The sequence below is a fragment of the Bos grunniens genome, chromosome 7, assembly GCF_055505025.1.
Source record: "Bos grunniens cultivar Pamir isolate PY7600 chromosome 7, Bosgru_T2T1.0, whole genome shotgun sequence".
NCBI classification, from domain to species: domain Eukaryota; kingdom Metazoa; phylum Chordata; class Mammalia; order Artiodactyla; family Bovidae; genus Bos; species Bos grunniens.
The window spans coordinates 109,712,447-109,733,934 of NC_141171.1; the positions used below are offsets into that span (position 1 = coordinate 109,712,447).

Here is a 21,488-nt window from a genome sequence, read left to right on the forward strand (position 1 = left end):
GTGAATAGTTTGTTACAGAGAAAGAACAGAGTCCTCTGTGCATGTATAGTGAATGTTTAGGAGGCCTTTCTGTCCTTTTTTTTAAAAAAAAAAAAAAAAAAGATATGTTTGTTAACATTTTTTTCAGTCAAATGTAGAATTTTCATAAATAAATATTTATTACCAGCCTTTGATATTTTGATGTGAACTCTTGGACTAGAGTCAACAGCTGTATTCCCCAATAATTTATGAATAATTTTCATCCAAAAGCCATTTGACATCGAATAATTTGGTCATAATCTTTAACATTAATTTGTACTTAGTATTTTTAACTATGTCTACTTATAACTAAAGAAATATGTATCCTTATTTTTTCTTTCAACATTTTAGAACATGTAATCATCCACCAACTGGAAGAGAAAGTTCACACACTAAGTAATCAAACAGCCATTACCTTACATTTGATAATGTTTTTTCTAGCTATGTCCAACAGTTCTTCCTCCTCTTTTGGATTTTTTGTTTGATTGAATCTCAAGATGAATTCTTTTGTGATTGAAAATGGTGGCCTAAACCAGAAAAAGAAAAAAAAAAACAAACAGTAATTATAGCTATGACTTCCAAATTTCAATTAATCAAACTTCCAGCGGCTAAGTATTAACTGTTTCCTTAAAAATTACCTTAATGAGAAAGTCTCACACACACAAAAATCAGTAAAGTAATATATCTATGCAGATATATGTAACATATTATTTATATATATATATCTATATATCTCCAGGCCTCCTAGATTAATCTTATCATACTCTTGGTTGAGAAACATAATTCTCATAATATCAAAGAAATTTTAGCCCCTTGAAAAAGAAAACCCTGTATCATAGCTGCCAGAAGTCATACTGGTATATGTCTTCTTTATAGGTAAAATCCAGCATCGCGTCATTATGCTGAAAACTAATTTATCTCCTCACATATTTCAGTGTTGGTTCAATTTAAACTAAAACATTATTCCCTCCAAGAAAGTGGAAACAGCCTGACTACGGCTGAAGAAAAGTAGGCAGGAAAGAAAAGATGCATGTAGCAAGGTCAGAGAGGCAGCAGTGAGCCCGATCAACTCTGGGTGGGACAGGAAGCCGCGGCAGGCTGTTGATAAGCGGAGTGGCGTGATCCAACTTACGTCTTAACTGGATCATCCTGATGCTGTGCTGAGAGCCTGGAGTTTGGGCAGGTAGCAAGAGAGCACACATAAGCTTAGGTGAGAGGTAATCTGGCTTGGATCAGAATTAGAGAAAATAATTAAAGGGGAGAGTCCAGATAACGGGTATATTTTGACATTAACTCCAACCAGACTGCCCAATGAATTAGAGATAGGCATAAGAGGAAAAGCAAAAGGAGTTATGACTGAACTGAATAACTGAAAGGACGGAATTGCTATTTACCAAGATGGGAAAGGTTGCTGGAGGAACAGATTTGGGGTGAGGGCAGAGAATAAGTTCAGCACTGGACGTGTTTTGAGGTGACCATGGCCATCCAAACGAAGATGCAGAGCAAGCAGTTAGACATAGGAGTCTGAACCCGGGGGGAAGGTTCAGGCTAAATATATAAATTTTGGGTCATTAGCACACATAAGGTATTTAATGTCTTTTGAATGGGAAGCACCCCATGGGCAAAGTGTAGAGAGAGTAGACAAGTATTTTAAAGAGAAGTGAGGAAAGCTGAAGCTGTATGCAAGAGAATGAATAAAGTGATTATAATGATGTATCACAGAGTTTAAAACAGCATGGGATCAAAGTGATATCAGAGGAACAGAAAATTGATAGTAGAATCAATGAGTTGCTTGTGTGATAAAATAATTGTTGGAGTCATACTATTAAAAGCACTGATCTGAGAGAATAAAACACATTTTTCAACAACCTACTGTATTTATAATTTTCTGAATTAATTGTTCTGTGGGATATAGAAAAAAACATGAATAAAAATCAGATTTTTGCCCCTGAGTGACTCACAGTCCTATTGGGAAGACAGATGTATGTGAAAGTAATCACAGTGTTGCACAATCACAGGATAAGCAGAGATTTTAAAAGCATGGTGCTCTATAAACTAGAACCAAATAGATAACCCGGTGAGGAACAATTAAAGAAATGACAAACTCCTTAACTACCACCCTAAAATACACGTTTATTCAATCAGTCAGCAAGCATTTACTGTCTCTGTTTCAAGCACTAACCTTGGAACTAGGATCCATGATGAAACCAGCAAACAGCCTTGCCCTCAAGCACGTAGTAAGACAGCGGAAGAGTCGAGGCGAGGAGCGCACGGAGTCTACTGGAGTCGGGAGGAGCGCACAGAGTCTACTAGAGTCGGGAGGAGCGCACGGAGTCTACTAGAGTCGGGAGGAGCGCACGGAGTCTACTGGAGTCGGGAGGAGCGCACGGAGTCTACTGGAGTCGGGAGGAGCGCACGGAGTCTACTGGAGTCGGGAGGAGCGCACGGAGTCTACTGGAGTCGGGAGGAGCGCACGGAGTCTACTGGAGTCGGGAGGAGCGCACGGAGTCTACTGGAGTCGGGAGGAGCGCACGGAGTCTACTGGAGTCGGGAGGAGCGCACGGAGTCTACTAGAGTCGGGCACGCGAAAAGGACAGCTTCATTCTTGACTTTCTATTCTCGTGCTCTTGGAAATATGTGCTTTGATAGACATGGTAAAGGTTGGCTGAAATCTCTCAACAGTCATCTGGGATGACGTGTCTTTGATCAACATGGACCTACTCTGCATGAAGAGTCCAAAACAGCTTTAATTTTCCCCTTTGTACAGAGGGGTATGGGAATAAAAATAAGATAGTCCCTTTATCCATTGAAATTTTTCTAAATTTCATTAGAAATTAGATTTTTTAAAAGTATTAATGCAACAGTGTTGTTTATAACAAACTGAACATTGAGGGGGGCCTCCCAACATGACTGTCTCCAACTCTACCCATCAGAAACAGCCAAGATCAATGCTCACAAACAAACCAAGCTGTGTGACTCTTTTTAACAAATAGAACCATGTAATTAACACTGCAGCATGTTTTCTTCATTAAATTTTTCAGACATTACTCAAGTTCATCTGATCCTAATATGCAGTAGTATGGATGTACACAACAAATAACAATTTCTTTGACAAATTCCCATTCCTTCCATGCTAAGTGACACTGTAATTTCTTAAAATTCTTGTACATAAGCCTGGTATTTGGTACCTGCACACTGAGTTATCAATCTCCACACTATTTTCAACAGTTAAATATTTGATTACCACCTCTACTTGTAAGCATATTTATAGACATCATAAGAGAATTAAAAGGCAAAACTTCAAATGGTAGAACATATTTTCGAGACACGTAACTGACAAAGGGCTCATATCCATAATATAACCAGACTACAAAAGGAACTCCCAAGCAATAGAAACAGAAGTCTTAAACAGATAACTAACAAGAGAAGAAATCCATAACTGTGTGAAACCATGGTCAACATCATAAAATAGGGAAACTCAAATTAAACCATCTCATTTAAGCAGATTTCCCTACCGACAACCACAGAACACAGACACACACATAGACAGTATCTAGGGGTTTCAAATACAAGTTAAAAATATACTTTTTGAAATTAGGTATTTATCTCACCTTTTATATGGGCTCTAAGGAAAATGCATTTTTGTAATTTTACTTCTAAAGCACAGTAAAGCCTCAGGAAGAAAATATCCAATTCAATTTCTATGCTTAGATTATACTTTTAAATAATTTTAGTTTTATCAATTATTTTTCAATATGGCTGTGGCCTGTAATGAATCATTAAAAATATGGAAAGCTAATGCTTCCCAGCTTTCTATACAGATATTGAGTACTTTAATTGGTCTCCAACAGCTCATGTCAACAAATATTTAATAGGAAATAAATACAACTGTTTTAACTATTCATTTTCCCATTACAAATAGAGGTTCTTATACAAATGAATGCTTATTTAATGATAAGCACAACCCATGATAAGAAGCAAAAGAAAACTTGATAAAGTAAATATGGGCATTTTAAAGGAAAATACATCTTAGTTTCATACATTCCAATTTCTTCAAAACATCAAAGAATTTCACAAAGACAAATGTAGTTGACTAAGTGTGTAAGCACAGTCCTGTGGAGCCACAGGTCATGAGTAAGGTCATCTCGCCAGTTTTCAATTGACTAAGTGTGTAAGCACAGGCCTGTGGAGCGACAGGTCATGAGTAAGGTCATCTCGCCAGTTTTCAATTGACTAAGTGTGTAAGCACAGGCCTGTGGAGCGACAGGTCATGAGTAAGGTCATCTCGCCAGTTTTCACATAAAAGAAACATGCTGAAGTCTTCAGACTGCATGGATATCCAATCCAAACGGTTCTTCATTTACATTATCTGTGAATTTGGAACTTTTTTTAAGCTGACAGTTCATTTGTTCAGTAAATATTTAATGAAACCCTCTCACATACAAGATATTTTGCTAGACACAATGAGGGCTAAGAGAAGAATCAGACCTGGGCTCAAGAGCTCACAGTCCAGGAAGGAACTGAGACAAATCACAAATGATGCAACATAAAGGAGATGCCCAGGACTCCACTCAGGAGACACAATCCTGAGTGCAGCTCAGAAGTACAGATCATGATTCCAGTACCCCTTGTGGACATAATCTTTGCTTACCCATTTAATCTGTGTGAGCTATAGTTTTCCATCTGTGGAAATGAGGACAAGACTGGTAGAATTTTGAAAAGCGTTAAAGTGGAACACATTGTCTAGTTTCTGGCACAGATTCAGCTCTGGATAACTATTAGTTATAAGAAGCACGGTTTTTGGTTAAACGTTCAGAATGAGCTTCTTTGCAGAAATGGCACTCGAGCTACCTTGATGTGCAGACAGGTACCAGAACATGACAGAAGGGAAGCTGTCTTTTCAAAATCTTGTCTACGCTTCCTCCTGGTCAGATGACTGTCCAGCTAGTGCCTATATTCCCAGTCTTTCTGGCAGCTGGGTATGGCCACAGGACCAAACCAGTAGGTGGTGAGCAGATGCAACATATGCAAATTTCAGGTCACCTCTAACTTAAAGACAGGCCACTTTCCCTAGAATAAACCATTTCCCCCTTCCAGTGGACTAGAAGACAAAAATGCTGCTGACTGGCTTTGATTAGGAAGATGAATACAACCATGAAATAATGAGGGTCCTGAGTTTCTCACTGACCCTAAAAGCAGAGTTATCCAGTCAGCCTAGACCCACTGGTTCACATGTCAGATAAAAACCCTTCTATCAGACTTGAGCCTCTGAAATTAGAGACTTCCTTTTATAGTTACTTCAAATTTACCCTAACACAATTAGAAACGAAAAAGAATGATTTGAACCTAGCATAGAGAGACAGAATGCTTAAAATCAAGATAGGTAATGAAGATGGAAATGTTAGGTTGAGACAAATATAAATGACATTGAATGGAGTCTGTGGTAGACTTATAGTTCCCTACATCAATGTCTGTTCTCTTTCATGCAGTTTGACACACACATATATCTAGGTTTCAGCTAGTAAAAATCAGTTCTGGGAAGCCTCTTGAAAATGCATACAAACCCTTCCTCTGCCTTTCCTCTATTCTGGCCGCGTGAAGCACAACTCTGATCACCGAGAGTCTCAGCAGCCATGATAGAACATGAAAGGCCCCTAAGAGTAAGTCATATGCATCAGACCAGCTGGTTAAAAGGACTCTAAGTTCTAGATCACCATACCGGCTCTAGACTGACAACAGTCAGACAAATAAACTTCTGTCATTGATAGATTCTCTTAGTTGCAGTGGGTACCAATTCTACATTTTACAGAGACTTCTGAGCCTTATCTGATAAACAAGAGAATTATTCAGCAGAAGAGTGACGAGATTACAGCAATGGTTTAGGATGACTAAACTGAAAGTCGAACCTTGTATGGTCTGGAGTGAGGAGTGGCTACTGGTAAACAGTTGGGCAATTATTTTAACAATTTAAATAAGAAGTCATAAAGATCTGAACGGCAGTCTGGGAAACAGTAATGAGGAAAAATAAGTGAATGTGAGAAATGAGTTGGAAGCTAAATCAAAAGGGCTCAATGACTAATGAGACGTGAGAAAAGAAATTTTGAGGGTGAACATAGAGATAACCTTAAGGCTATGAGTCAACATGATTAGTAGTAGAGAGATGGCATCAAGACAATTAGATGGAAACATTTGGGCAAATAACCTGTGCCATTCTGGACATATATCCTCTCTCCTGTGGGACACCGAGTGGAGAGGTCTATAATACAACTTGTGAAGCAGGCTTTAGGAAGTGGATGCTGCTGCTGCTGCTGCTAAGTCGATTCAGTCGTGTCTGACTCTATGCAACCCCATAAAGGGCAGCCCATCAGGCTCCCCAGTCCCCAGGATTCTCCAGGCAAGAACAATGGAGTGGGTTGCCATTTTGTTCTCCAATGCATGAAAGTGGAAATTGAAAGTGAAGTCACTCAGTCGAGTCTGACTCTTAGCAACCCCATGGACTGCAGCCTACCAGGCTCCTCCACCCATGGGATTTGTGAGGCAAGAGTACTGGAGTGGGTTGTCATTTCCTTCTCCAAGGAAGTGGATAAGACCTGGAAATAAAGATTTTGGGTTCACCTATGTATTCAAAGCCATGACATTTCAAGAGGAAGAGTACTGGGGGAAAAAAAAAGAATCAACGGAGATCTTTGGACAAATCCCATGGGTGGGAGGCAAGAGGGAAAGTGATAAATATGATAGGAGATTCAGGGAAATAGTACAGTGGAATTCAAACAAGTATACAACTTGGGGTGTTAGCTCTATGAGAATTGTCCATTACTCACAATCCCTGCTCAGCCAGGGGGTCCAACTTCTATATTAGCACTATGGCTCCATCCTCCCCTGCCCAGGCCTTAGCTCACAGAGTCACAATAGATATTTGACTCTCGCTAGGCCAACTGAAGGGCTTCCCCAGTGGCTCAACTGGTAAAGAATCTGCCTGCAATGCAGGAGATCCCGGCTTGATTCTGGGTCAGGAAGTTCCCTGGAGAAGGGATAGGCTACCCACTCCAGTATTCTTGGGCTTCCCTGGTGGCTTAGTCAGTAAAGAATGCACCCACAATGCGGGAGACCTGGGTTCCATCTTTGAGTTGGGAAGATCCCCTGGAGGAGGGCATGGCAATCCAGTCCAATAATCTTGCCTGGGGAATCCTCATGGACAGAGGAGCCTGGCAGGCTACAGTCCATGGGGTCGCAAAGAGTTGGACACAACTGAGTGACTAAGTACAGCACAGGCCAATTAAACCCTCTCCAGGGATTTGAAATAATTAGCTAATACCTTCATTAGGTGATGTCAGAGCTGAAAGTTTATGTACAGCCATGAGGTAGCTTTTGTTGTCATTCAAGACAACAAAATACCGCAAAGCACAGAGCTACTTGTTTGCCATTGTAACCTTGATCCATGTTTGTTGGACTATTTGCTCATATACAGCCTGAGTGTATAGCCTCGTATAGCCAGAGACTGTGTCTGTTGACCATTTTATCTCCAATGTCTCTTGGAGAACACATACTAACTAGTGAATGAATGAATGAGGCCTGGCTATAGCTTCCACTCTCACATTCCACAAAACAGCCCGGCATTCTTTCACTGGATTTTTCTTTTGCTTAAGTTGGACAGGTGCCTGTTCCTTGCAAACAAACAATATTAGACTGAGATACCAAAGAAGAATAGACTGAAGATGAAAACCATGATCAAAAACGTACATCTTGCAGAGATGAAGACTAAGGGTGAATGAACATATCACCAGAGATAACGTTCAGGAAGTCAGTGGAGGTTTTTAAGAGAGTAGTTTGACTAGCTGAAACAGTATGCTTGGACGTCCCCAGGGGTCCAGTGGTTAAGACTTCATGCTTCCAGAGCAAGGGGTGTGGAAATGACCCCTGACCTTGTAACTAGAACCCACATGCCACAGCTAAGAGTGGGCGTGCTGCAGCCAAAGATCCCACATGATGCAATTCAGACCCAGCACAGCCAAATGGACAAATAAGTAAAAACAAATTAAGAAAACAAACCCAGAATCTAGATTTCATGGTGCTAATAAACACTGCATGCTTTAAACATAGTGCTAATAAAATCAACAAACAATCTGACTATACTTTTGGTAAGCTTGGTGTTTTGGGAAGGTAAAGAAAATGGAACTGAAATTTTAAATAACAATTAACCTGGCTGATGCTTCCTAAAACCCATAAGTACCAGCATAACTAAAGAATGGTCTGGCCCTTTCAGGTATGTATATGATACAACTAAATGTATAAGGGATTCAGGAACAGTTTGAGTAATCTGAAGGGCATAAATAGAGAGTTGGGGATATGGGCATATATTTAGATTTATTCTATAAATATCTTCTGCACATTTGTCAGCCCTGAGGCACTGATCTTGAATCTGGACTTTTGAAATGAGACACTGAAAATGCACTTGGTCATTTCTGATGCCTGTGTAACTGATTACAGAACCTTCACAGTGTGGATGTGCAAGAGGCTTTACGGTATGAGGCTGGAAATATAGGCCTCAGATCCACTTCTAAAAATATCTATGGTTTGATATGTTTGTATTAAGTCCTTGTTTTTCTTTAGGTCTTAAAGTTTGATTCAGTCTCAGCAAATGGAATACTGTCTTAAGCCTTGAAAACACAAACCCTCCTCCTTAATAGTTACTAATAAAGAAAATGCCAAACAGGTGAGGGGCAAGGGGGCCGTTAATACAGAGTTCTGAGCAGAAAGCCGTTTAGAAGAAACTGACGGCTGAAAACTATTCACAAGAACAAAAACCTAATTCCTTTTCTAAATGAACGCTCCTCTATTTATAACCATTCTATTCTGCATTTGTTAACACTCAATGGTCCTTTCAAGGTTGTCTGTAAGAAACATCTAGACTTCTAAAGTTTATTAAATGTAATTAATAATACCAAAAAAGGATTAATTAGCTGGCATTGGAGACCCAGGAGATACTGGTTCGATCCCTGGGTCAGGAAGATCTGCTGGAGGAGGAAATGGCAACCCACTCCAGTGTTCTTGACTGGAGAATCCCATGGACAGAGGAGCCTGGCACGCTACAGTCCGTAAGGGTCACAAAGAGTCAGACACGACTGAGCGGACACACACAGATACACACAGGTAACAGTACTCAAGCTGACATATTTAACTACTACAGATAGACAAATGCTGCCTATATTCCTTTGCTTGGAAAAGAACTTCGAACTTTATCTCCGTCCTTTCTCCTATTAGCCAAAGAAAAGCAAAAATCAATGACTGATACATGCATGGTTTAAGATGAATCTGACTTTTCCTTTGAAAATGAGTTAATCTTCCTCTGATGCCACAAATAATGGTTTAATGAAATCAAGGACACTCGGGAAGATCTCACCAAAATTGTAAGGGCAAAAGAATCTCCCAGAAGGAAATGGATAGAACCACGGCAACACTCATTCACCTTCTATAACTTGGATGCGTGTCTGCCAGAAAACCCTAAGAACCAGCTGATTCAAGTGGAGACAGAGATGCTAGGGCCTGTGATCAGCAAGTCTGAGGGAACAAAGTGGGGGGTCAGTGAAGGAATATTAATGGCAATGTTTCAGTACTGTACACAAGCAAGGGAATGATTCACTACGTTTTACAACAGTCTCCCAGGATGCTGGCATTGTAGCCAACTCTTCCCTACCTATCCAACTGGATCAAGGCCTAAAAACAAATTAATTCTTGTTAAGTTGCACAGTAAATTAGTCATCTGGCAATAGAAAAAAGCTGACATGAAACCGAAGCTATGGAGCACTGCTTGGAGGCTTTGTTCTAGAAAATTCAACTGAAGAAACACCTAAAAATATTTATTTCAAGGGTAAAGAAACCAGTTTAACTGTTAGAAAAGTGCAAAATAATGATAAATTAATCAAAATAGAACCTTATTTCTCTTTCATGTGGCAGACCATGATAAGGAATTAGGGCTTAATATGGCAGCTCCAAGGAATTGGAAATTCTAACTTTTTACCCCTGGCTAACCTTCTTTTCTCAACATACACCTTTTATTTCATAGCCTAAGATGGCAGAAAGTGAAGAGGAACTAAAGAGCCTCTTGATGAAAGTGAAAGAGGAGAGTTAAAAAGCTGGCTTAACGCTCAACATTCAGAAAACGAAGATCATGGCATCTGGTCCCATCACTTCATGGCAAATAGATGGGGAAACAGTGGAAACAGTGTCAGACTTTATTTTGGGGGGCTCCAAAATCACTGCAGATGGTGATTGCAGCCATGAAATTAAAAGACACTCCTTGGAAGGAAAGTTATGACCAACCTAGATAGCATATTCAAAAGCAGAGACATTACTTTGCCAACAAAGGTCCATCTAGTCAAGGCTATGGTTTTTCCAGTGGTCATGTATGGATGTGAGAGTTGGACTGTGAAGAAAGCTGAGCGCCAAAGAATTGATGCTTTTGAACTGTGGTGTTGGAGAAGACTCTTGAGAGTCCCTTGGACTGCAAGGAGATCCAACCAGTGAGAGAGTCATTTCCTAGGCAGGTTGATAAGAAGTCTAGGGGTCCCCAAGGAGAGAGGGGTCTAGAATTCTCAGGGAGGAAGAAAGGACAAACTTTTTTTTCCCTCTATAGTCCTTAAGATCATGTATCCTGCCTGAGGACAGTCTCTGGATTAAACCATCTGGCTAATCCTGTTATCTTAAAATGTAAATTATGGGAGTAGGTCTGGTGAGATCTTTACAACCTCCAGACATTCTTTGGATTCATTGGAGACTATATAACTCCATTGCTAACACTAGCAAGCGGGTACTCTTTCTACCCCCTTCTGATGTCTATGTCAGAAGCTTTCTCTATCTCCTATATACTTTAATAAAACTTTATTACACAAAAGCTCTGAGCAATCAAGCCTCATCTCTGGCCCTGGATTGAATTCTTCTCCTCTGGAGGCCAAGAATCCCAGCGTCGTTGCGTGGTTCAGCAACAACCTTTCACCAGTCCATCCTAAAGGAGATCACTCCTGGGTGTCCATTGGAAGAACTGATGCTGAAGCTGAAACTTCAATACTTTGGCCACCTCATGTGAAGAGTTGACTCATTGGAAAAGACCCTGATGCTGGGAGGGATTGGGGGCAGGAGGAGAAGGGGACGACAGAGGATGAGATGGCTGGATGGCATCATGGAGCTAACTAAACTTAAGTTTTTGCACACCAAAGGAAACCTTATAAATGAGATGAAAAGACAATCCTAAGAATGGGAGAAAATATTTGCAAACTAAGCAACTGACAGGCTTCCCCAGTGGCTCAATTGGTAAAGAATCTGCCTGCAATGCAGGAGACCCGGGTGTCATGCCTGGGTCAGGAAGATCCTTGGAGAAGGAAATGGCAACCCACTGGAATGAGGAGCTGGGCAGAGAGGAAGGGCTTAATATCCAAACTATAAAATAGCTCATGCAGCTCAATATAAAAAGAACAAACAACCCAATCAAAAAATGGGCAGAAGGACTTCCCTGGTGGTGTAGTGGATAAAGGGGAAAAGTTCAAGTTTATTAACATTTCAGAAAGCTTTGAAACCTATAGGACTATAACTCCCCAGATGTAGAAAAAAAAAAGTCCAGCAGCTTCTATGATACCGATGTAAAATAATCTAACAATTTGACTAAATCTTCCTAATGTAAGATTTATATTCTTTTTAATTTTTTCCAGTCAGCTAATAAATGTGTATAGTTGATACAAGTCTTCAAAATCTTTTGGTCTTTTCCATGTCTAAAATGAAGGAGAAAGCGCAAAAGACCATAGTCCACCTTGATAAAACATTTCTTAATTATAAAAGAAAATAGTAACAAAATAGTATGTTCTGAACCAGTAATTCACGGCAAGATTGTATGCTCCTCTTTGGTCCAGAAATGTGTGGACTTCAGCACCTCACTTTAAGGATTTACATGGAGCCCTACATGCATTTTTTAACAGATGCCACACTAAGCCTGCAAAGCTCTTGTTTCTAGGACAAATAAGTGAAGCAAATACAGTATGAGGTCTGACAATTCATGCAACATATTAAAAAAAAAGGTAAAATCCCTTCACGCAACATAGGTCTCCACCTCATCTCAAAGAGCTGGTCCCAGGGGGAGACTCTGGTTTACTTTGATACAAGAGGCCACTGATACAAGACAAACTGTTTTCTAACTGACTGCACGGTAAAAAAAAAAAAAAAAAAAAATCCAGGATTTTCAAGGTGCTGAGACCTGAAACTGAGACTTGTGGAGGAGACTCTCTCCACATTGTCTGACTAAATATCTGAGGTAAGAGCAGTCAGGACGAATCCTAATCTCTTCTTCCAACCTCAGGGAGCCGTAGAGAAAGCCACCTTGCTGCTCAGCTGAGAAGGAAAGAGAAAGAAAAAAAAAAATATATATATATATATATATATATGATCAATCTCAACATAGATTCATACCTCAGTCTTAAGACTTATCAACAAATTATAAAACCATCATACTTATCTCCACAATATGCTCAAAAATATGTGCTGGCAACCTGAAACTATAGGTCTACATAGAAGATTTGAATAAAGATAAAAGAACTGCTAGAAGTTTAAAATATATTTTCAAAAACTCAGTGGATACATTGGTAACAAGAGAGAATTAGTCATGTGGAAAACAGAGCATATATCAAAATAAATTATTCAAAATACATTAAAAAAACCAAAAAGATGGAAAATGAGGACAAGAGTAAAAGACATGAAATATAAAATGAGAGGGTCTAATATGCACTCAATCCAGTGTCTCACAAAAAGAGAAAGGTAATAACTGAAGGAACGATATCTAATCTGTTTCAGGGATGATGAAAGAGACACAGTCCACAAACACAAAGGGTACAAGAAATCCAGTAGAATATATTTTTTTTAATAATTTATCACATCAGAGTAAAACTGCAGAATACAAGGGAAAAAGAAATTTTTTAAGGCACCCGAAGTTGGGGGAAACAGATTAACCTTTAAAGAAATAGCATCAAAACGCCAACTAACTTCCCCACAGCACAAATGAAAGCTGTGTGGAATGATACCAGCGTCCGGGAAACAACGGAAGTGGTAACAGACCGAGGATAATGTCATGCTCAGTTTTAAACTTCTTTCGGAAATAACATTTCTTTCAAGAATAAAATAAAGATACATTCAGACTAACAACAACAAAAAATCTCACTAAAGAAAATTCAAAAAGTTATACATCTGGTAAAAGAAAAACCAGTCTGAGAAGTAGCAAATAATGAAAAAGAAAATAATGAGCCATAAATAAAATACAAAGGGAAATTAACTGTTTAAAATAGTAATGAAGCCTATTTAAAACACACACACACACACACAAAATACAACTTAAGTGTTAAAGTTTGAAAAAAATCATGCTTAATCACAAAATGTTTAAAGCATTCCTTTAAAATCAAGACTGTGATAAATATGCTTAGAATTAATGAGGGAATTTAGCGGTATCTCTAGGTAAAAATCAATACACAAAAATCAATTATCCTTCTAATGGCAATAGCTAGAGAAAATATATTTTAAAATGTGCATAAAACTTATAATAGGATCAAAAATACCAAATACAAAGGAATAAATCTAAGAAAAGACAGACAGCACTTCTATAAAAAGAAAATCTAACTAAGAATGTAGAACACCTGTATTGGAAATATATGACACTGATGGAAGAAATTAAAGACAACACAAACATAAACACATACTGTGTTTATAGATCAGAAGAATTAATATTGTGAAAATGACCATACTACCCAAAACAATCTACAGAGTCAATGCAACCCATATCAAAATGCAATGGCAGTTTTCAATATTAGAACAAATGATTTTATTTTGCATGCAGATACAAGAGACCTTGGATGGCCAAACACATCTTGAGAAGGAATAGAGCTGGAACTGCCACATGATCTGATGTAGACAAAAGCCACGTGTAATCAAACCTGCATGGTGTTGGCACAAAAACAAACACACGGATCAATGGGAAAGAACAGAAAGCCCAGAAACGACCCTGTACACTTAGGGCCAACTAATCTACGACTAAGGAGACAAGAATATACAAGGGGAAAAGGTAGTCTTTTCAGTAAGTGGTGCTAGGAAATCTCGACAGCCACATTTAAAAGAATTAAATGTTTTCTTACACTATAAACAAAATTAACTCAAAATGGATTAAAGACCTAAATGTCATACTGGAAATAAATAAATAAAGCTCCTAGCAGAGCACTTCCCTGGTGGTACAGTGGATAAGAATTAGCCTGCCAATGCAGGGGACACCGGTTCGATCCCTAGTCCAGGAATATTCCACACACCTTAGGCCAACTAGGGTTCCCTGGTGGCTCAGACGGTAAAGCGTCTGCCCGCAATGCGGGAGACCCGGGTTTGATCCCCGGGTACGGAAGATCCCCTGGAGAAGGAAATGGCAACCCATACCAGTATTCTTGCCTAGAAAATCCCATGGATGGAGGACCCTGGTAGGCTACAGTCCGTGGGGTCGCAAAGAGTCGGACACGACTGAACGATTTCACTTTCGCTTTCACTTGGGCCAACTAAGCCCTTGTGCCTCAGCTACTGAAGCCCCATGTTCTAAAGCCCATGATCTAGAGCTGCTGCAAGAGGAGTCACCACAAGAGAAGCCACGGCGATGAGAAGCCCATGCGATGCAGTGAAGGGTAGCCCTGCTCGCTGTCACTAGAGAAAGCCCATGCCCAGCAAAGACCCAGCACAGACAAAAGTAAAAAAAAAAAAAAAACCTCCTAGAAGGAATCATAGAAAACTCTTCAATGTAAATTATTGCAAATGTCTGTTGGATATTTCTCCTAAGGCAAAGGAAACAGAAGCAAAAATAAACAAATGGAACCTAATTAAATGTAAAAGCTTCACTTAAGAAAGGAAACCACCAACCAAGTGAAAAATAATCTCCTGAACAGGAGAAACTGACAAGACTGATAAAGGATTAATAATCAAAATTCACAAACAGCTCATATAACTCAATATCAAAAATAAACAAGCATCGTGATTAAAAAACAGGCTGAAGACCTGAGTAGACGTTATTCCAAAGAAGATATACAGGCCAACAGGCACATGTAAAGATGCTTAACACCACTCAACAGAGAAACGCAAGTCACAACCACAGTGAAATGTCACCTCACACCTGTCAGAACGTCTATCATCAAAAAGACCACAAATAATGAACGCAGATGCAGATGTGGAGAAAAGGGAATCCTTGCACAACGTTGATGAGGATGTGGAGAAAAGGGAATTCTTGTACAATGTTGCTGGGAATGAAACTGGTGCAGCCATGGTGCAAAACAATGTGGAAGTTCCTCATGAACTGAAAAAGAATTACCACACGATCCAGCAATTCCACTTCTAGGTACACATCTAAGAAAATGAAAACACTAATTTGAAAAGATTAAGCACCTCAACATTCACTGGCAGCATTTACAACAACCAAGATATGAAAGCGATCTAAGTGCTCATCAACAGATGAGTGGATCAAAAATGTGACATAAACATTAAGTGGAATAATACTCAGCCATAAAAATGAATGAAACTTTCCTATTTGCAACATGGACCCGGAGGTTATTAGGCTTACTGAAATAAATCAGATAGAGAAAGACAAATATTGTATGTTGCCGCTTATATTTTGAGTATAAAAAATAAAGTAAAAAATATAAATGTAACAAAACAGAAAGAGACTCACAGGTAGAGAGAATAAACTAGCAATTACCACTGGGGAGAGGGAAAGAGGTGGGGAAAGGTCGAGGTAGGGTATTAAGAGGGACACACTACTATGTATAAAATAAACAAGCCACAAAGATATATTGTACATCACAGGGAATATAGCCAATATTATAATAACTTTGAAAGTAGTACAGTTTCCAAAAACTTTAAATCACTATATTCTATGCCAGCAACTATTATTTTGAACTACACCTCAATAAAATAAAAATTTTAAGTAGAAGTAATATGCAGGATTATTACTGAAGAAGAAATTTGGAAAATGTGTCATATTGACTATTAAATATTATCACTAAATGACAGTGATTAAAGCAGCTTGGTATTAATATAAAAAGGGACAGGTAATTCCCCAACAGTCCAGTGGTTCAGACTTGGTGCTTTCACTGCAAGGTCCCAAGTTCGATCCCTGTCCAGGGAACTAAGTATCCACAAGCTGCACAGTGTGGCCAAAATAATAATAATAATAAGGGACAAACAGACCAGTGAAATAGAAAAGAGAGCCCAGAAACATACCCACTATGTGTGGACACGATTTATGTAATAGTTGTGCTAGAAAAATAGTGAAGAAAGATATTCTTTTTGATACATAGTACTGATCAAGTATGCACACAAAAATGAGGAATTGGACCTTCACTTATCATTAACAAAAGTCATTTCCATATATGTTAAAAGAAAAAACAGGAAGATTAAAAAAATAATTTATAACAATATCCACCTGATCTTGTGGTATAGACAGATTTTTTTTAACCAAATTACAAAAATGACTAGTCACTAAAGACAGAATTAATAATACAAATGAACTTACTTACAAAACAGAAAGAGACTCACAGACTTAGAAAACAAACTCTTGGTTGCCAAGGGGATGCGGCATTAAGGACTTTGGGAAGGTCATGTACACACTGCTATATTTAAAATGGATAACCAGCAGAAACGTACTGTATAGCACATGGAACCCTCAGTGTTACGTGCCAGCCTGGATGAGAGGGCATTTGGAGAATGGATGCATGTGTGTGCATGGCTGAGTCCCTTCACTGTTCACCTGAAACTATCACTAGACTGTTAACTGACTATGCAGCTCAGTCGTGTCCAACTCTTTGCGACCCCGTGGGCTGCAACACACCAGGCCTCCATGTCCATCACCAACTACCGGAGTTCACTCAAACTCATGTCCATTGAGTCAGTGATACCATCCAACCATCTCATCCTCTGTTGTCCCCTTCTCCTCCCACCTTCAATCTTTTCCAGCATCAGGGTCTCTTCAAATGAGTCTGCTCTTCAGATCAGGTGGCCAAAGGATGGGAGCTTGAGCTTCAGCATCAGTCCTTCCAATGAATATCCAGGACTGAATTCCTTTAGGATGGACTGGTTGGATCTCCTTGCAGTCCAAGGGACTCTCAAGAGTCTTCTCCAACACCACAGTTGAAAAGCATCAATTCTTCGGTGCTCAGCTTTCTTTATAGTCCAACTCTCACATCCATATGACTACTGAGAAAAACATAGCCTTGACTAGACGGACCTTTGTTGGCAAAGTAATGTCTGCTTTTTAATATGCTGTCTAAGTGGGTCATAACTTTTCTTTCAAGGAGCAAACATCTTTTAATTTCATGGCTTCAGTCACGATCTGCAGTGATTTGGAGCCCCAAAAAACAAAGTCTCTCACTGTTTTTATTATTTCCCCATCTATTTGCCATGAACTGATGGGACTGGATGCCATGATCTTAGTTTTCTGAATGTTGAGTTTTAAGCCAACTTTTTCACTCTCCTCTTTCACTTTCATCAAGAGGCTCTTTAGTTCCTCTTCACTTTCTGCCATAAGGATGGTGTCATCTGCATATCTGAGGTTATTGAGATTTCTCCCGGCAATCTTGATTCCAGCTTGTCTTTCTTCCAGCCCAGCGTTTCTCATGATGTACTCTGCATATAAGTTAAATAAGCAGGGTGACAATATACAGCCTTGATGTACTCCTTTCCCAATTAGGAACCAGTCTGTTGGTCCATGTCCACTTCTAACTGTTGCTTCTTGACCTGCACACAGATTTCTCAGGAGGCAGGTCAGGCGGTCTGGTATTCCCATCTCCTGAAGAATTTTCCACAGTTTGTTGTGATTACACAGTCAACGGCTTTGGCATAGTCAATAAAGCAGAAATAGATGTTTTTCTGAAACTCTCTTGCTTTTTCAATGATCCAATGGATGTTGGCATTTTGATCTCTGGTTCCTCTGCCTTTTCTAAAACCAGCTTAAACATCTGGAATTTCATAGTTCATGTACTGTTGAAGCCTGGCTTGGAGAATTTTGAGCATTACTTTGCTAGCGTGTGAAATGAGTGCAATTGTGCAGTAGTTTGAGCATTCTTTGGCATTGCCTTTCTTTTGGATTGGGATGAAAACTGACCTTTTCCAGTCCTGTGGCCACTGCTGAGTTTTCCAAATTTGGTGTCATATTGAGTGCAGCACTTTCACAGCATCATCTTTTAGGATTTGAAACAGCTCAACTGGAATTCCATCACCTCCATTAGCTTTGTTCATAGTCATGCTTCCTAAGACCCACTTGACTTCACATTCCAGGATGTCTGGCTCTAGGTAAGTGATCACACCATCCTGATTCTGGGTTGTGAAGATTATTTTTGTATAGTTCTGTGTATTCTTGCTACCTCTTCTTAATATCTTCTGCTTCTGTTAGGTCACTACCATTTCTGTCCTTTATCGAGCCCATCTTTGCATGAAATGTTCCCTTGATATCTAATTTTCTTGAAGAGATCTCTAGTCTTTCCCATTCTATTGTTTCCCTCTATTTCTTTGCATTGATCACTGAGGAAGGCTTTCTTATCTCTCCTTGCTATTCTTTGGAACTCTGTATTTAAATGGGTATATCTTTCCTTTTCTCCTTTGTCTTTAGCTTCTCTTCTCAGCTATTTGTAAGGCCTCCATAGACAATCATTTTTGCCTTTTTGCATTTCTTTTTCTTGGGGATTGTTTTGATCATGGGGCTTCCCTCATAGCTCAGTTGGTAAAGAATCTGCCTGCAATGCAGGAGACCCGAGTTCTATTCCTGAGTTGGGAAGATCCCCTGGAGGAGGAAATGGCAACCCACTCCAGTGTTCTTGCCTGGAGAATCCCATGGACAGAGGAGCCTGGCAGGCTACAGTCCATGGAGTCAGACATGACTTAGCGACTAAAAGAGAGAGAGATCACTTGATCACTGCCTCCTGTACAATGTCACGAACTTCTAGCCATAGTTCTTCAGGTACTCTATCAGATCTAATCCCTTGAATCTATTTGTCACTTCCACTGTATAATCATATGGAGAAGGAAATGGTAACTCACTCAAGTACTTTGCCTGGAAAATCCCACAGATGGAGAATCCTGGTAGCCTACAGTCCATGGGGTCGCAAAGAGTCAGACACAACTGAGCAACTTCACTTTCACTTCCACTGTATAATCATAAGGGATTTGATTTAGGTCATACCTGAATGGTCTAGTTGTTTTCCCATTTCTTCAATTTTACTCCAGTACAAAACGGTTTTGGTGTTTAAAAAAAAGGAAGAAAAAAGACAGAATTAACATGTTCTGTTTGACATAGTCAATAATTACATCCCTAGGTATGTACTTTAGGAAATGGAGTGGAAAATATAATCTTATGTATCTTCTTATCTATTAAAGTGAAAAAGTGAATGGAAATAATATATGCCACAATTATAATTGGAAGGACATGTGGTCAAAGCGGTTTATCTGCTATCTGCTGCTGCTGCTGCTGCTGCTGCTAAGTTGCTTCAGTCGTATCCAACTCTTAGCGACCCCATGGACTGCAGCCCACCAGGCTCCTCATCCATGGGATTTTCCAGGCAAGAGTACTGCAGTCGGGTGCCATTGCCTGCTCTGTATCTGCTATCTATTCTTTGTTAATTAATTAGGGCTTCCCAGGTGGTGCAAGTGGTAAAGAACCCACCTGCCAATGCAGGACATGTAAGAGATGTGGGTTCCATCCCTGGGTGCAGGGGGTGGGGGACGGTCAGGAAGCTCCCCTGGAGAAGGAATGGCAACCCACTCCAGCATTCCTGCCTGGAGAATCCGATGGACAGAGGAGCCTGGTGGGCTACAGTCTACAGTGTTGCACAGAGTTGGACACGACTGAAGCAAGTTAGCACACATGCATGCATTCTTTATTAAAGAAAAATATTTGAAACAAACAGAAATACATCAACACATACGTTTTATTACATACTCTATTGTGCTCTTTAAGTTCTTATAAACTTCTTGGACTTCCTTGGTGCTACAGTGGCCAGGAGTCCCCCTGCCAGCACAGGGGATGGAGGTTCAATCCCTGGTCCAGGAGGACTCCACATGCTGCAGAGCGACTGAGCCCACGTGCCACAGCTACCGAGCCTGAGCCCTAAGCCCAGGAGCTAGAGCGACTGAGCCCACGTGCCACAGCTACCGAGCCTGAGCCCTAAGCCCAGGAGCTCGAGCGACTGAGCCCACGTGCCACAGCTACCGAGCCTGAGCCCTAAGCCCAGGAGCTCGAGCGACTGAGCCCACGTGCCACAGCTACCGAGCCTGAGTCCTAAGCCCAGGAGCTCGAGCGACTGAGCCCACGTGCCACAGCTACCGAGCCTGAGCCCTAAGCCCGGGAGCTAGAGCGACTGAGCCCACGTGCCACAGCTACCGAGCCTGAGCCCTAAGCCCGGGAGCTAGAGCGACTGAGCCCACGTGCCACAGCTACCGAGCCTGAGCCCTAAGCCCGGGAGCTAGAGCGACTGAGCCCACGTGCCACAGCTACCGAGCCTGAGCCCTAAGCCCGGGAGCTAGAGCGACTGAGCCCACGTGCCACAGCTACCGAGCCTGAGCCCTAAGCCCGGGAGCTAGAGCGACTGAGCCCACGTGCCACAGCTACCGAGCCTGAGCCCTAAGCCCGGGAGCTAGAGCGACTGAGCCCACGTGCCACAGCTACCGAGCCTGAGCCCTAAGCCCGGGAGCTAGAGCGACTGAGCCCACGTGCCACAGCTACCGAGCCTGAGCCCTAAGCCCGGGAGCTAGAGCGACTGAGCCCACGTGCCACAGCTACCGAGCCTGAGCCCTAAGCCCGGGAGCTAGAGCGACTGAGCCCACGTGCCACAGCTACCGAGCCTGAGCCCTAAGCCCGGGAGCTAGAGCGACTGAGCCCACGTGCCACAGCTACCGAGCCTGAGCCCTAAGCCCGGGAGCTAGAGCGACTGAGCCCACGTGCCACAGCTACCGAGCCTGAGCCCTAAGCCCGGGAGCTAGAGCGACTGAGCCCACGTGCCACAGCTACCGAGCCTGAGCCCTAAGCCCGGGAGCTAGAGCGACTGAGCCCACGTGCCACAGCTACCGAGCCTGAGCCCTAAGCCCGGGAGCTAGAGCGACTGAGCCCACGTGCCACAGCTACCGAGCCTGAGCCCTAAGCCCGGGAGCTAGAGCGACTGAGCCCACGTGCCACAGCTACCGAGCCTGAGCCCTAAGCCCGGGAGCTAGAGCGACTGAGCCCACGTGCCACAGCTACCGAGCCTGAGCCCTAAGCCCGGGAGCTAGAGCGACTGAGCCCACGTGCCACAGCTACCGAGCCTGAGCCCTAAGCCCGGGAGCTAGAGCGACTGAGCCCACGTGCCACAGCTACCGAGCCTGAGCCCTAAGCCCAGGAGCTAGAGCGACTGAGCCCACGTGCCACAGCTACCGAGCCTGAGCCCTAAGCC

At 41.4% G+C, this 21,488-nt stretch overlaps 1 protein-coding gene across 20 annotated transcripts in view; it reads right to left on the reverse strand.

Moving 5' to 3' along the window:
* The window catches only part of TMEM232 (transmembrane protein 232), a 274,263-nt gene that overhangs the window by 233,550 nt on the left and 19,225 nt on the right, over positions 1–21,488 (reverse strand). For 7 of the 20 annotated variants that reach the window (XM_086413382.1, XM_086413380.1, XM_086413381.1 and 4 more), the window contains one exon: positions 434–545. In XM_086413382.1, the coding sequence (XP_086269508.1) occupies positions 434–545 (112 nt within the window). Of the gene's footprint in view, positions 1–433; positions 546–2,200; positions 2,741–21,488 lie in introns of those variants that run through there. The other 13 variants (XM_086413390.1, XM_086413387.1, XM_086413398.1 and 10 more) reach the window with 5 other exon arrangements.